The 16,259-nt window shown below is 34.7% G+C and overlaps 4 protein-coding genes across 10 annotated transcripts; 2 read left to right on the forward strand and 2 right to left on the reverse strand.

Moving 5' to 3' along the window:
- The first annotated feature begins 2,192 nt into the window (after positions 1-2,192).
- On the forward strand, positions 2,193-7,085 carry LOC145593728 (uncharacterized). 6 transcript variants are annotated; one of them, XR_014102797.1, is made up of 6 exons: positions 2,193-2,395; positions 3,136-3,556; positions 3,856-4,077; positions 4,839-5,017; positions 5,938-6,147; positions 6,660-7,085. XR_014102797.1 is itself a non-coding variant. In XM_081650060.1 (5 exons), exons 2-5 carry the CDS (start codon positions 3,161-3,163, stop codon positions 5,019-5,021), a joined length of 675 nt encoding a protein of 224 aa, XP_081506186.1. In that variant the 5' UTR covers positions 2,193-2,395; positions 3,136-3,160; the 3' UTR covers positions 5,022-5,614. The 6 variants fall into 6 exon arrangements, 3 of the variants coding, with proteins under 3 accessions (XP_081506186.1, XP_081506185.1, XP_081506184.1); XR_014102798.1 differs by having other exon boundaries at positions 6,725-7,085; XR_014102796.1 differs by having other exon boundaries at positions 5,938-7,085.
- A 533-nt stretch (positions 7,086-7,618) lies between these two features.
- LOC145595696 (replication protein A 14 kDa subunit B-like) lies at positions 7,619-9,521 on the reverse strand. The gene is made up of 3 exons (XM_081652114.1): positions 9,376-9,521; positions 8,668-8,929; positions 7,619-7,856 (listed from the first exon to the last, which is right to left on the reverse strand). The coding sequence occupies exons 2-3, from the start codon at positions 8,924-8,926 to the stop codon at positions 7,792-7,794; spliced, it is 324 nt and encodes a 107-aa protein (XP_081508240.1). The 5' UTR covers positions 8,927-8,929; positions 9,376-9,521; the 3' UTR covers positions 7,619-7,791.
- Positions 9,522-10,209: 688 nt separating this feature from the next.
- On the forward strand, positions 10,210-11,713 carry LOC145595697 (putative signal recognition particle 43 kDa protein, chloroplastic). Its single transcript, XM_081652115.1, has one exon. The coding sequence runs from the start codon at positions 10,431-10,433 to the stop codon at positions 11,592-11,594; it is 1,164 nt and encodes a 387-aa protein (XP_081508241.1). The 5' UTR covers positions 10,210-10,430; the 3' UTR covers positions 11,595-11,713.
- A 172-nt stretch (positions 11,714-11,885) lies between these two features.
- LOC145595699 (uncharacterized) lies at positions 11,886-15,079 on the reverse strand. 2 transcript variants are annotated; one of them, XM_081652118.1, is made up of 3 exons: positions 14,781-15,079; positions 13,851-14,276; positions 11,886-13,668 (listed from the first exon to the last, which is right to left on the reverse strand). In XM_081652118.1, exons 2-3 carry the CDS (start codon positions 14,274-14,276, stop codon positions 12,928-12,930), a joined length of 1,167 nt encoding a protein of 388 aa, XP_081508244.1. In that variant the 5' UTR covers positions 14,781-15,079; the 3' UTR covers positions 11,886-12,927. The 2 variants fall into 2 exon arrangements, with proteins under 2 accessions (XP_081508244.1, XP_081508243.1); XM_081652117.1 differs by having other exon boundaries at positions 13,851-14,283.
- Between the last annotated feature and the right edge of the window lie 1,180 nt (positions 15,080-16,259).

Raw genomic sequence — 16,259 nt, forward strand, 5'->3', positions numbered from 1 at the left:
TTTGGCCGATACATAGTTTTAAGCACTTTAATTGACTAAAATAAAATAAGAGGTAAGTCAGTAAGTGGGGTAGTTTATTAAAAGGTAATGAATGTGAGAGGAAACTAAATAATAATAAAAAAAATAAAAAAAATAGTATTGTAACACTTATTAAAACACGAAGTATGAAAATCACATATTCATAAAATACACATGATTACGAATCTAACAAAACCCCACTTGATACATTTTTTCTGTATAGATTATCGTATATTTAAGGTCAAAGTTTGATCAAATTTGACATTCAAATCAGATCAGATCAGACTAGACCAGATAAGCAAAAATAAAGTGAACCAAACAAGCCCTTAATTACTACCGATTTTTTCCTACTCCGATTTGCTAAATTTTTCCATTTGAACTCCGTTGGTTCACTTTTTTTTAAATGTGCCCCAAACAAGATGTGATTTATGCATAATGTTTGTCTTGTTGCTATACAAACGTTAAATTTACCCAAAGGGCCAATTAAAAGGAATGAGGGGAGTAAATAATATAGAGCGAGGAGAGGAGGGCATTAGCCATGTCGATGGGTTGTGTATGGTGGATGAGACAGTGACCTAAATTTTTACCAATAAAGAAAAAAAAAACTATAAATTAAATGGAGTTATTGTCTTGCCACGACAAAATATAACACCAAACTGAGATGGTCTATGACATGACATACCATGACACACTATTTTGTATATGAACTTATTTGGATAAGCATGATAAGGCATGTCACACCTCGACACGACAAATTTGACTTAGGTACGTAAGCATGACATGACACGATACAACATGTTATAGTGACACATTCAATTTGGCCATGCCTAGACTAAGCTTTTACAAATTTCGGATTAGCACATAGGTCGTGCACTCGTGCCTAGACTCAGTTGTGGGTCGTGCCTAGTTGGGAGTTGGGACCTAGGCGTGAACCACAATCATCTTTAGGCACAACAAGTGAATCAAGTTGTGCATGAGCTCCCTATTTGAAATAACGATGACATGGCTTTTGCTTAGCCAAGTCGAGCCTACATTGTTTTTGCACAAAACTTGTTAGCTTGATTTATGAATATAAGATATTGGGAAGCAAATCATGAATTTGTCAAAACTTGTTAGCTTGTTTTATGAATTTCTCAATTTGGTACTTTCTCAATCCTTTTATTGTTGCAACATGGCTATTTATTGGTTACTTCAATATGTTATGGTTGCAATTAGTCATTATTTTTAAGGTACAATTGAAGAATGAATAAGTTATTTTAAGTATATTATCCACATTACAAACATACAATTAGTATGAAACTAGTGACCTAACTTGCAACTAGTTTTGTATTCCCTTAATTATAAGTAATATATTTAGGGATTGATAGTGGTTTTTTTTTAATTTTCACTTTTCACTTTATTTTTTTTCCTAGAATTTGAAAACTTGTTTAGTTTTTGTTTTCAAAATTCCAAACTATTGCCCTAGTGCACTTTTTTTTTTTTTTTTTTTTTTTTTTCCCGAGCGAATAGGCCGTTGTCATACACTCATATTTAATAATTAAAATTAAACTTACAAATTTGCCATTGTTAATGTTTAATTTATTCCAATTCGATATGTTTGAAGGTCCGATTATCTTCAATTAAATAACAATATCCAGTAAATATAATTTCATTTCATTAAAAATAAGTTCAGTTCAGCAAAAATAAATTTTAATCAGTAACTTTTAAAAAATAATAGAGAATCAGTAAAAATAATTTGATATTAGTAAAAATGATTTTAATTTGTAAAATTATTTTATGTTGACATAAATAAAGTGAATTGAACAAGATTTAATAGTAGGTAACTACGTATAGATGTTTTCAAAAAAAAAAAAAAAAAGAGTTACTACGTATAAATGAAGTATTGTTTTTTTTTTGGTGCAATAAATAAAGTATTGTTAATGATAAAGGACTTTTTTGTTTGTAAATATTTTTTTTGAATGGTTTTTTCTTTTAAAATTTTACTTTTTACATATTTTTAAATACGATTATAAAATATCGACTAATTTTTTTAATGTGAAGTGAACAAGACCTAAATTTATATTATACCTAAAAATAGGGTAGTAAGAGCATTTTGGGCTTTTAGGGTCCAATAGTAGAAGTTTAACGAAAATAGGTTACCCTATGCTTGAACTCCAAGCAGGCAATTACCGACCTACCTGTAACTACCTGGCTTTTCTTTCTTCATTCAACCATCCTCTTCTTACTCTTTCATTCATTCTTTCTTTCTTTCAATCCCAAATCTCAAATTTAATCAAACCCTAAATTTCTTTCTTCAAGTAACTAATTGCGTATTCATTCAATCAATCAATCGGAAGTTCTACGAATTTACGATCTCCTTTTTCAATTCTCTTTCAAGGTACGTTTCTTTTACTATTCATCGTCGCAATTTCTAATTTCAGATTTAGTTTTTGCTGGTTTTTTGCTCCGATTCATCGCTGTTCGTCTTATGAAATTCTTGTAATTTATCATCGTTTTGATTTTTTGAATTTGTATGAGTTTGTTTCTTTGATTTTTGGTAGTTTTCTTCTCATTCTTGTGCTCGTCTTTTTTTGTCCGATTGAAACCCTGGAAAAAGTATGAATTGAGATTGTTACTTTGATTTTTCTTTGATTTTATTTGGATTTCAGTATAAGCATGATGCATTATGTATTACTTTAGTGTCGTTGTATGTGATTGATGAATCCTGAGTTAACCCTAATTAGCGATTAAACTTGTAAAGAAAGGAACTATTTTCCAATCTCAGCGAATTTTAGATGCTGTATGTAGTTTGTGTATTTGTTGAGTGTATTGATTGTTTTGATAATCTGAAACTCTATCATTGTATTTGGTTAAACTCATGAATAAGGAACTACTTTCTTGTGCATTGTATTTGATTACACGAAAGGTTATTATGGATTAATTTGAATTTTTGTCCAGATTTTGTGCGTGAATTCTTTTGAAATAATTCTGAGTTTTCATTCTCCATCAGATTGTTTGTATCTTCAAATATATTAGTTACTGTTAATTGTTTTTTCTAATGTTTGAGTTGATATGTTACTTGTTATGTAGGAATTCGAATGTCGTTTGCTAAACTTTATTATTCTTCTGGTTTTGCAGGTTTTACTTGGTGATTAAATCAACCATGAGGTTTAAGGTAGGAACCATGGTGGAGGTCTTGTCCAAAAAAGACCATTCACGTGTTTGGAGGTGTGCAAAAATCGTAGAAGATGATGGAGATGGTTACACTGTCAGATATTATCGAGGCCCAGGCATAGCCAAGGATGGAGTTGACGAGGTTTCAGCTGATGCAGTCAGGCCTTGTCCCCGACCATCAAAGAGTACTAATATTTTGCTTGTTGGTGATGTTGTGGAAGTATTAGATGATGGTTATTGGAGGGTTTCTGTGATCGATGAGGTTCTGGAAGATGATTGTTTTTACATCCGGGTTATTGGATCTTTGGATGAGTTTAAAGTTAATAGGTCTAGTATCAGAGCACGACAAGAATGGAAGCAGAACAAGTGGGTTCTGATTGATGAGGTACTATTCTGATTTCAATTTCTCAGTTTTGTTTAATGCGTAATTGTAAAGTGGACTTTATGCATCTTGGTTGCTTATAGACATTTACACTAGTTTGCTTTTGTGTAGAACTGCAATTGTTTTTCAGGTTGTTTACACTCTACTAACATATTTTTATGGGTTTTTTTTTTTTTTTTTTTTTTTTTTTTTTTTTTTTTTTTTTTTTTGTTTATGTAATTGTATACTATGAGTATTTCGATTTTTAATCCATGTATGTAAAATTGTACGAAGTATTTATAAGTCTTGTTCTATGAATGCAGGATTCTGAATATCATGAAGATTTGGCATCCAAGATGCAGAAGAAATCCCATGTGCAGGAAGTTCCAGAATCCAATTTGCCACCTAAATCATTGAAGAGGTCTTTTTCTGATCATTCATCTACTGCCAAAGTTTATTCCAAGTGTTCCCAGAAAAGAAGATTAGTAGATGATGCGGTTGAGCTTGATGCTATCGATGGTGACGCATATTCCTTCACTGGAAAGGTAGAAAACTCTACAAACCAAAGGGGAAATCTTGGTAAAGATACTATGCAAAATTTTACTAAGAAAACAATCCGATCTAATAATGCTTACAGTAGAAATCATGATGATTTCCTGGGGCTAAATGATTGTGTCAGTACTATGTCATCTGTTGCTAGTTGTAGCATCACTAATGCCATTTCTGATAGGTTGCTCAGCCATTCTTCTGCAGGAAGTAGACAGGATAGCGCTTCTCTTTGTAGTGACGCAGATTCACATAGTCATTTGGGATCAGAGGAAGAAATGTGTGTTGATCAGTTAGAAAGGGGAGATGTTTTAAGAACACATGAGTTAGATTTATATGGTTATCGATGTGTTTTAGAAACTTTATATGCGTCTGGTCCTTTAAGTTGGCAACAAGAAACTGCTTTAACAAACCTTCGTATGAAGCTTTATGTTTCAAATGATGAACATTTGAGTGAGTTGAGGAGGTTAAGGTCTATTGGTGTGAGTTGTCAATAGCTTTAGATGTTCTTTCTTATTATTTAATTGCACTAGGTCTTGTAAAGTTCAGTGATACCTTGTGCCTTGTAAGAAGTGGGTGACATTTGAAACTGTACATATGCTCAATTGTTGATGCAGTCATGAAATTTGCATACTTACAATATTCATATACATTTGAAAATCTTATATCAATTATCTATTTTGGAAGTAATGTTCTAGCCTCTCTTTAGCTGTCTTGATACTTCTATAATTATTATTGATGCTTCTCATACATATTTCAGGAGCTGTCCAGACATGTAAGCCTTACTGCCACAATCTTAAAGATGATGTTTTGGTTAGCCACCTCCTCTGTAGTTTTGAGAAAGGGGCATCATCTGCAATGGCTCCTTTGTAAATGAGGCAATTCATGTCGGAGGCTGTGATTAATCCCTTTTATGTTGTTTTCTGTGCTTCATTCCAGGTAAAAAATGATTTTTAAAGTTAAACTACTTGAAGCTGAACAGCTCCTTTTGGGCCGGTGAGCGATTTGCTTTTTAAAGATCCCTTGCTGGGCCTTGTTAGTTGGTGGTCATCTTTTAGGCATGGCATTAATTTTTCTTTTAAATTATAGAATAATTTATTGCCTCAAAAGTTTGAAGATTCCGACAAACATTGTTACAAGTGATTGAAGAATTTGAAATTGAGTATTAGTATGATCTGAACGTAATAAACATAGCTAGAGATAAGAAGTGTAATTGCTGGGCATCTCTACTAGTTAACTTAGAAGGTCTTTGTTTGCTGAGTTGGATGTAAGTAATGGCAAAGTTATTGCATCTATGAATAACCAAAGATCGTAATTAGGTGCTCAGATTATATATTTTTCATGTGTGTGCATATGCAGAAAGGCCTGGGATTAGAATAAGCTGTCATCTTGGATATTAATATGTTATATATGTAGACTACAATGATTGAGAGTAGTACTAGGATGAGTGACCTCTTGGGAAGTCATCATGTTGGTTCATGTGGCCGACCCCACTAATGGGATTAAGGCGAAGAAGAAGAAGAGAAGATATGTAGACTACCCTTTTTTTTGGGGGGGGGGGGGGGGGGGTGGGTGGTGGTAGGTGTTGGTTTGGGATGTGGTAGGTCATTTTCTGTTTTAAACTTGGCGGTGTGGTCTGTGCCATCTCATTCTAGAGCATCTTCCTAGTTTCTACATAAGCAACACCAGCTGTTGCATGGACCTCTAGATTTTTTGTGAATTCTATTTTTAGCCTTCTTTACTATGTGTGCTGAACTGCTGTTAGAGATATTGGTTGTATACTTTTTTCCCAAAATTTCGTGGTTTCCATATTGTTATATCCATATGTGTGAGATTTGCTAATAGCATCTGTTGGGCAGTGGCACAGAAAATAGGATCTCGGTCCATGTCTGAGGCTCTGAGCTAAGCTACTCAGTGACCATGCAATTTTCTGCTGCGAAATAATCTGAAGGTTATTCTAATTCCCAATCAGGTGCCTCCACTTATGGGTTCTTTTGGCCATGAGATTATGTGTTCTTAATTCGCTGGGTGCTGAGAAGCTCATTATTATGCACGCCACTGAATCACAGGTTTGTGCATTATGGTTCAAGTATTTCTTATACGGGTATAATGAATTTTTTTAGTAACTTGAGCTTTGTGTTATGATTTTTATGCATAGGAAAAATAAGGTAAAAAAATGTATCCTCTCCCTCTTCTTAAAGCCAGGCATCAGAATTTATGATGCTAGTCAGATGGTTATAGTGTTTGATAACGTGGAGTCTTTATGATCCTCTTATGTTGCTTTAGTGCCTTGTACTCCTATGATGTTGCAGTACCTATTTCCTCCGTTTTTTAAGATGAAACTTATTTAGATTTACATTTATTTACGCACACTATACAATCTCAAATTTTTGTGATTTTTTCAAATGGAAAAACAGTCGTGTGGACTTGTGGAGTCTTGTTAAATTCATCTTAGTTCATACTTTTCAGGTATCAATTTTTAAATATTTGTTGCTTAATTATAATTAAACGGAATTTGTTGAGCATTAGCAAGCATGAAACAAGAAGTGTTTTGTATTAAAAAAAATGAAGTATCATGTAGATAATTGACAGCAATGAACTCCAGTTGAATGAGGATAATCACGTGTAAGGTTTTACACACAACAGTTAGCAGCCTGAAGTACTTGTTTGGCAGTTCTCCAACTTGAAGATCTCTATCAGAACCTAGTTGTTATATCTTATAACTACCCAGTTATGTTGGTTCATCCTTCGCTTGAAGAATTTTTTAAGACATCTGCAGAAAATGTTGCAAGGCTCTGTGCACGCGGTTGTTTCATTCTCCTGCGATCTCCTTTAGGCTATTACTGTGTTGGTCTGAAGATGACTCAGGGTGCTAATTGCAGCAAGATTTTTGTAGTATAGGCTTATAGCTTTAAATCTTTGATGGTAGCTTGCCAGAGAATTGTAGTTATAACTCAAATGTATTCAACTTGATTTGTTTTGAGTTATATAATTTGTTTTCCATTCTGCAAACAAGCCAAGTATTATTATTATCTTCTTGTTTTGGGTTTGCTTTGTCAGCCTTTTTTACTCATCTTTTGTACTTCACCTATAAGAAATTTGCCTCAACAAAAATCAGATCTTTTAACTCAATTGATGTTTTTAAATTACAGTATTAAAATATTAAATGTATGTTTATTTACAAAGGATTAAACAGTTTAATGCTGCCTATAAATTCTATAATACTGAATCATTTTTAACAGCCAATAAGAAGGATCTGGCAACTTCCAGAGAAAGTACCAGGGTAAAAATAAATAGAGCAACCCTAAAATTTGCATAAATGTAGGCACTATTGTGAAATCAGTTCAATTTTTGAATTATTATCATATATAAAGTGATGGAGTCGAATAGTCTGGCTGCCCTCTTAGTATAAACTTGAAGATTAAGGCGATTAACATGTCATAGATACCGAATCAGATAGCAGCAGACTAGCAGAGTAAAAGTTTTATGTTGTAAGTTTGCTTGAAAAGAAAGAAAATGCCAGTAAATTGATTTCTAATATGAGTACTAAAATATCACCATGCCATTTTTCACTAATGATAAACCATATAGTACTTTCAAGCTCCATAGGCTTACAAAAAACAGGTGGTTTTTTCTAGATGAAATCCCACATCTCTTACAAATATAAATCACATTACTACGAGAGAATGGATAGGGCAATAGCAATCATTGGCTCATATGAACAAGTGCTTGTATTCACCATTAGCAAGCTGGCACAGCTGATTATAGTTCTGTGGATCTGCAACGAAGACAATGAAGAAATTAAATTATATGAAAATCACTGAAACATTAGAAGTCTTGTTCAAGTCTACATCACTCACTACCATATAAGAATTGCATATGTTAATGCGCATTTTCAACACGAATCAGCGCGCAAGGCTAGCAACTAAATGTCTTCAGCACAGCACGATACAATGTCTAGGAAGGCTGATACTCAGATACAAAAAGCAAAACCTATATTTGATGATTCAAATACAGTTACCAACATATTAAACCAATACACAGCGATTTAATATCCGTCAATACAGTGCCTGAGGTACACACTTTTTGTGGTCTCTGATCAGAGATCTAATATATGTACACAGAGTCACCACTCCACACACCATTATACTTCCCCTTAGGTATAAGTAGTTAGTCAACACCTAACGAGGTAAATTGCATCAGTGAATCATAACCTATACAATGCTAGTGCACATCAGTGCATCACAAATTCACAACCTCCCCTCAGACGAAGCACCCAGTAAGAGATGGGATATGATACAGGAACATAACAAGAACACAACGCGTGATTCAAGCCATATTGACAGACTTTAGAAAAGAGCACGCCGCCACACAACACACACAAGAAGACAACTTAATTTCCAACGTATCGGAGTTATATCTCTGTGGACAGGATAGGTGAATCATTGCACCTACAAATAATCCCATACAGTGCAACAAATAAAGATATTTCATTTCTAGCGAATCAAGCAAAGCAATTTCAATCTATTATAACATGATAAACAACCAAACACAATAATACATTAAGGAGAGGAGCTTACTATACTTACCAAAATTATCACCAAAGTTGGTCATTATGTCAGCAAGAACCGATTGATTGCTATCAGCAATACCAATAGCCTCAACATATTTGGTAAGTGGTTGAGTTGGAGGCGAACCCTTTATGACGAGTTGATGATCATCAGTTGATTTCCCAATCAAAGAACCGCCATCGGATTGTATAACCTGTACAACTACCCGAACCTTCCTCCCAACATACAAGCGAAGTAATTCTCCATTGACGAAAGCTGCAGGATTTGAAGTATCCATATTCTGCAAGCATATAGTATGACACCTTAGATTCAGAACCTAATTAGATGATAGAAATACCCAATGATACTGCTAAATTAAGTCGCTCAAACCAAATTCTCTAGTATTCTAATACACTAATAGAATTTGGTTAATCAATTATGATCGAACTTGCAAAAATGATCACTATTTCATAATTCCATCCTAACATTAAAGGTTTCTGCAACAGATTAGTAACAAAATTTGACTCAATCATCAAATTAGGCTCGTTAAATCTTCTCATATCAATGTAAATTTCACACTAGTAACAAAATCGGCAGTTATAAATTAGTAATTCTAACCAATAGTTCAATTAATCTACCGTAGAAGAACCCTAAATTGACAAGTGTGAAAGTAAACCCTAAATTGACAATGGAGTGAAATTAAACCCTAGATTGTAAAACTGATATCAAATATTAAGTAAATCTTACCTAAGAATCTGTTTCAATGGCGGTGAGAAAGCTGTGAAGCCGCTTCAATGAAGAATTTGGAGTACGCTTCAATGGAGGATGAGAGAGAAAAAGAGAGGAGTTAGAACTTAGAAGGGTTTGCTTTTGCCGTCCTCTTCTGTTTTTTTATAAGTTTTATTTTTTTTGGCGCCTTCGAATAATGTTTTCCCGCCTTTTAAGTAGTTGGATTACTTGGATATGTAAAGGCGGGTCAATCTATGTCAAAGATAAGTCATGCTAACTTATTGTGCTCGTATGAGTCGAAATTGGAGTTGAGTTTTTTTAAATCAAATTGGATCGTGTTAGTCGGGTTAGTTTTGACGCCTTTAATTATTGTTATAGCTTATTATCAAAGATGACAATTGAAGATGCCTCCTAATGTTATTTCCCTTGCCTAAAAAAGGAGAAAATTGAAACGAACCCTAAATTATTGTATTAGCTTTTAAATATAAACTATTGTTCCATGGTAATCAAATTTGTTAATTAATCAAGTCTAATTGATTTATTTCCAATATATACAATGCATAATAAACAAATTTAAATCAAATGCTTAAAATTCCATGATAATCAAATCACTCAAATTTTGCATTCAGTACTCCAAATTGAAGTAGTTTTTAGAGATTAGAGAGTTTTTACAAGCTTTAAGTGAGTTACAGTTGAATATGAACATTATTACTCCATAATCCATATAAATTTTATTTAAAAAGTTGTTCACAAACATTATCAAGCTAAATATGATAATTGTACAATTTAATTTATTTAGCTAATCAACGAGTTTAAACCAAGCTTTGACTGAGCGTAACTCGCTTTGTTTTTTGTTACTCCGTATCACCCAAATAAGTCCAAGAAAGATTTGATAAAGAGGGAAATCCAATCCCAACCACTAAACGGATAAAATTTCTTATCTTCCCCGCTAAAACTCCCCCTACACTCCTTCTCTCACATTTCCACTCTAAACTAACACATCCTCCATTTTCATGGATTCTTAACACCTTCATTCAGTCACAAAATCAATCACACTTCAAACCCCATTAACAATGGACACACTCTCTCTCACTCCAAACCTCTCTCGCCTCCTCAAACTCTCTCTCTCCTCCCCACCACAATCACAACAACCACCATCCAACTTTCTCTCTCCTCGCCCTCTCCGCCACCACAACCACCACCCCCTCACTTTCTCTCTCCTCCCCCACCACCACCACCAACAACAACCAACCACCGCAACCACAACAACCTCTGATTACGACTCATTCAACGAAGACGAAACGTACGGCGAAGTCAACCGCATCATCGGAAGCCGTGTCTCCCCCTCTTCCCCAACCACCATGGAGTACCTCATTGAGTGGAAAGACGATATTGCCCCCACCTGGGTCCCCGCCAACTTCATCGCGTCCGACGTCGTTTCGGAGTTCGAGTCCCCCTGGTGGAACGCCGCCAAGAAGGCCGACGTAACCGGGCTTGAGGAAATCCTGGCCCGGCCCGACTCGGCCCGGGATGTTGATGCGGTGGACTCTGATGGGAGGACGGCGTTGCACTTTGTGGCCGGGCTCGGGTCTGACGCGTGTGTGAGGCTGCTTGCCACGTATGGTGCTGACGTGGATAAGAGGGATGTGACGGGTGGCGGGCTGACGCCGTTACACATGGCGGCGGGGTATGCCCGGCCCGAAGCGGCCCGGGCGTTGGTAGAAGCAGGGGCGGATCCCGAGGCGGAAGACGATAAAGGACGGACGCCGTTGGATTTAGCTAAGGAGATCCTGGGGGTGACTCCCACGGGGAATTTGATGCAATTTGGGAGGAGATTGGGGTTGGAAAATGTGGTGAAGGTTTTGGAGGGGGCAATCTATGAATATGGGGAAGTTGAGGGGGTTTTGGAGAAAAGAGGGAAAGGGGAGAATTTGGAGTATTTGGTTAAGTGGAAAGATGGGGGAGAGAATGAGTGGGTTAAGGTTGGGTTTATTGGGGAGGATTTGGTGAGAGATTTTGAAGATGGGCTTGAGTATGCTGAGGCCCAAGGGGTTATTGGGAAGCGGGTCGGGGATGATGGTAAAAGTGAGTTTTTGGTGAAGTGGGTTGATTATGAGGATCCGACATGGGAACCTGAGGAGAATGTGGATCCTGATTTGATCAAGGAGTTTGAGGAATCCGAAATTAGTAGTAGCAGTAGTAATAGTGATAGTAATAGTTTGAGTATTGGCACTTGAAATTTTTTATTTATTGATGAATTTTTTAGTTTCAAAATGTGATGTATTTTGATCATCAAAGTGTATTTGATTGTAGAGAATAGAGAAGAAAAGGCAATTTAGTGTGTTCTTTTTACAAATCATGTTTGATAAATAAAACAAGACACAAATTGTTAGATGAAACAAATTTATAAAAGAGAAACACATGGTAAAATTGTACTAGTAAATATTTCTGTTAGAAAAGTAAAATCTACATTTATACTAGTATATACTAGATACACGCAAGTATTACAATTCAAGATTCAAGCAACTCTTCTAAAGAAAGTCTAAATCTTGAGAGCCAAAGTGAGCTTAATCAGAGCTCTTGCTTTGCAGTCACCAACTTACCAACACCATAGAGGCTGATAGAAACTGTGAAGTTCAGGATTTGAAACCAGCAGCTTCAATCGTTGCAAGTTTGCAATATGACATGTTTAGAACTTTAATCTGCTTTAAAATTACAAGCGTGCATGATATACTGATGTTTGATGTTCTCACCCTCAAACTTCAGCAAATTCTTGAAGCAAATGCTTCTGTAAAATCACAACGAAGTTCAGTGGTAAAAAGAAACATGATCTCTTTAGAGCTTGGCTCTGTCAATGGACTGCAGTTTTCTGCATCCAACTGTGTTACCAAACGCATGACCTATACCGCAAAGTCACAAACACTTAAATATAGAAAGCATACAAATACAATTAGCAATAGCTGTTCGACAGTATTAAAAAGAAATAAACACAGGCATGTACAGTGTTTGTTTCCTAGATGTCTGCACACTGTAATTGCAGAGCTAGAAATTAGAAGGAACAAAGATTTACGTCAAATTCTGAATTACTAGCTTCTACAAAAGAATAGACGCAAGAAAATTCCCAGTAAAACAAACATTTATTCACTGCATTAACAATGGCTGTCAACATGTACAATTTGAAAACTATTGTCTGCTTCAGAAAAGGTGTAAAGCATACAAGAGCTAGTGCAATGTCCACTCAAAGAACGAGGAAGACCTAAGGCATCAGTAATGAAGTTTAACATCCCTTCTAGGAAGATCTATTAAACCGTCTCACGTGCTTAACAGATTTGTACAACTTTTATTAGAAACTAAATCAATGTTCTACTCCACAATATGTAACCGCATTAACAATTCTCAGAATGTACAATTTGAACATCCTCCCAACTTTCTTACACAGGATAGTAGTTAACAGAACTTAGAGGGCACAGAAAAGTGTGTCATGTATCTATAAGCTATAAAGGTAAGAAGAGCTCGAAGAGCTAGTAATAAACTCAACCCAAGCACTCAAATTGACATTAACCTCCTTAGCTAGCAACAAGGCAAACCAAGCCCTGTACTAGACTTTAACCTCCTTAGTTCCATTAAATGTTCATCTGTTGAAACAGAATACTTTTGACGGAGGTTTGTTAGATAAAATTCCAGCTCCCAACTCAAAGGACCACATGCATATAATGCTTCTAGGGTGCTACGGTATCTATTTAACTCTAGCTCATGCGATCTTAAAGTATCTTCCTGTTTAGACTGACCAATAGACACTGCTTCATCTCCCCCTTTATGATAAAATGATTCAGCGTCACTACAAAAATAATCCCTTTCCTGACTACAGCTGGCTGAGGAATGGCTGATCAGCCTATCAAAAATTGCATCACCAATGCTACAACTAGCAACAGATGATTCACATTGAACAGAATCAGTTTCAGAGGTTCTACCAAGAGGATTGGTATCATCATGGTTTCTACGGCTAGTGTTACTGGTTGTTCTTTTAAATATTTGCTCCTTATCCTTACCATGATTTTTCCTAAATTTATCAGGTGTCTGTACCTTCCCATTGAAAGAATACGAGTCTGGTACAGCATGAAGCTTAAACTCCTTCTCTGCTGCCCTTCGTTTGTGAGCATACTCCGGAGAAGAATCATCCACGAATGACCTTTTCTGCGTCTTGGACAGCAAGACACATTCCTGATCTTTCACAACGTCAAAGTCACCTTGTGTTTGCATTTGAGCCAGCTTCTGCACCCTATATAACAGTTTCTTATCAATTCCAGAATCCTGCAATTACAGAACAGACATCATCAGTACAACCCAATATGTTAAGTACAAACAACCATGCAAGCAAAAGGAAACCATAGGAACAATCATAAGCAAGTAATTTTAATAATGGTCAGAGAAATTCGACATTGTTTTGCACGCAAGAAAGATACTCAGTACAGCAATTAATAACAGATATTTACCTTCTCTAGAGGAAACCACTGGTTATTTTTCCATTGTTGCCGTGCTCTAACACCAGATTTCCTCACTCTAAACTCATCCACAGATCCGATCACCTGGATACCATACGAATCATCACTTTCCAAAACCTCTTCAATGATACTGACTCTCCAGTAACCATCATCCAACACTTCCACAACATCACCAACAGCCCAAACTCTAGACCCCGTCGCAGGTGGTGGACGAGGCCTGACTGCTTCCGAGGATACTTTGTCTACACCATCTTTAGCTATTCCAGCACCGCGATAATATCTCACCGTATAACCATCTCCATTATCCTCCACAATCTGTGCACACCGCCAACCTCCTGAAAGATCCTTCTTCTTAGAAAAGACCTCCACCATACTTCCTCTATCAAACCTCATATTCGACTTATCACTGATTAACATCTGAATTCTGAACCAACAACACAAATTAAGATCAGAAAATATGAATAATAATTACTCATCAAATCAAAGAATACTAAACAGAATCACAACACTACATAAAATTTCATATAAAAAGCATTTTATTCATTGAAGTTACCTAATAATATCCTTTTTTGAAAATAAATACATCAATAATTTCCTTCTTTAACAAAATTTCAACAACCTCAAAAGAATTTAAACTAAAAATCAATACAAGATCATGATCACACATTATTCCATACAATAACATTTATCATCAAAACTAAAGTAAAATGCAAGTAAAAATATAGCTTTTTAAAAAAAATCAACGAATTGATTCTTTAAACCTTAGGGTTACTACTCAAGTAGCGATCAATTAACAAAAAACAGAAAAAACAATTCCAGAAATTAATTATTTAATACAATCGGAAGAAAATCAATCACTAAAACCTAAAAAAAATAGCAACAGAATCAAAAATTGAGAAGCAAATGAACACAATATCTTACTTCGTCAATCGGAAGAACGCCGAATTTCTGTGCGCAACAAGCTGATTGATTGCAAAAATAATTGATCGATTGATTAATTACTAGCACAAATATTAGGGTTTTTTTTTTTTTTAAAATTAATTTTTGGGGATTAATAGGAGAAATAACTTGAGAAAAACGTAATTAATTTGAGAAAATCGAAAAATCTGGTTAGCTTGAGGCAAAATCTTTAGCAAGGTTGTTCTTCAACTGAACACGCAATTGGAAACTCTAATGAGTCATGAACAGAGTAGGATTGTATTCAAGGTTAAAAATCTATCTTCTTAATTTTTCTAGCTAATTTAGTAATTTTGGAGTAATTTTTATTTTTAATTAGTTCAGAATAGTAACTATATCTCATATTTGATGTTACTAACTCCCTCCTCGAGCTTAAAATTTACTTTATTATTTTTTTTTTTACAGATGGGAAAATAAAAGTAACTTTTATTCCGCGTTAGTTACCTATTTGAGTAGTAATTTTTTCGAAAATCAAAATTGAGTTTTACCTTAATATATATACAAAGTACAACATTATTAAAGATTTCGAGTATAAAAAAAAATATACTCGTACTCCTTATTTAATACTTCGTTTATCTACAAAGTATAAAGATATTTTAAGATGGATAAATACGTAATCCATAATTTTCTTTGTTTAATCAGTAAGACTAACTTCAAATCATTAATCATAAAGTTAATGTAGCTTATAACTATTGGAATTACTTATTATAATTTAAATATTGGTAGCTTATTATTGGTGGAAATATTTAATAGACTTTGATAGATTAACTTTTATCATATTAATTACGAGTAGTATGGAATTAAATGAATAATTGTTACACATTAAGATGTACGGCATGTACCATTAAACCTCGTTCATTTCACACTAGAAAAAAAATTTTAATAAAAATAAATTCAGTTTAGTAAAATCAGTAACTTTAAAGAAGAAATATAAAAGCAAATTAGTAAAAATAATTTCAATTTAGTAAAAATAATTTCAGTTCAGCAAAAATAAAGTGAATTGAACGGTGCCTTAATTTGTCCCAATTTTTAGTAGTATGTCCAATTTTTACTCAAATTCCTTTTATTGTTAACCATCTTGTCAAAATTTACACTCCTTTGTCTCAATACCATGGTCCATGAAAAAAGGTGTGCTAGTTGCAATTTGTAAGTCTTGCCAATCATCAACAAAATGGTCATTGTGTCCATGAAAAATGGTGTGCAAGTAATCCAGTTAACACATCATTTGTGTTCTTTAGTTTACAATTTTACAAATTCACAAACAATAACTGTTAAATGGATAGATTATATCAAAAACCATTCTTATGTTTAACTGATGCCAATCACAAAATCCAGTACGAATATATGTATAGACGAGTATGATGCAAATCTATGTACTTAGTATAAACTGTAATGCAGCATAAGTAGTTAAGTACATCTTTCTATAAGCAAGAGTTAAAGCAC

This window comes from Chenopodium album, chromosome 19 (genome assembly GCF_948465745.1).
Source record: "Chenopodium album chromosome 19, dcCheAlbu1.1, whole genome shotgun sequence".
NCBI classification, from domain to species: Eukaryota; Viridiplantae; Streptophyta; class Magnoliopsida; order Caryophyllales; family Amaranthaceae; genus Chenopodium; species Chenopodium album.

What these genes read in the sequence shown, in the direction of transcription:
- LOC145595699 (XM_081652118.1), bottom strand. Translation starts at nt 14,276, where the DNA reads ATGTTAATCAGTGATAAGTCGAATATGAGGTTTGATAGAGGAAGTATG. An exon ending in AGTGGTTTCCTCTAGAGAAG is followed by an intron (nt 13,669 to 13,850) that starts GTAAATATCTGT and finishes CTGTAATTGCAG; the next exon opens with GATTCTGGAATTGATAAGAA.
- LOC145595696 (XM_081652114.1), bottom strand. Translation starts at nt 8,926, where the DNA reads ATGGATACTTCAAATCCTGCAGCTTTCGTCAATGGAGAATTACTTCGC. An exon ending in CAACTTTGGTGATAATTTTG is followed by an intron (nt 7,857 to 8,667) that starts GTAAGTATAGTA and finishes TCTTCGTTGCAG; the next exon opens with ATCCACAGAACTATAATCAG.
- LOC145593728 (XM_081650058.1), top strand. Translation starts at nt 3,161, where the DNA reads ATGAGGTTTAAGGTAGGAACCATGGTGGAGGTCTTGTCCAAAAAAGAC. An exon ending in AGTGGGTTCTGATTGATGAG is followed by an intron (nt 3,557 to 3,855) that starts GTACTATTCTGA and finishes CTATGAATGCAG; the next exon opens with GATTCTGAATATCATGAAGA.
- LOC145595697 (XM_081652115.1), top strand. Translation starts at nt 10,431, where the DNA reads ATGGACACACTCTCTCTCACTCCAAACCTCTCTCGCCTCCTCAAACTC.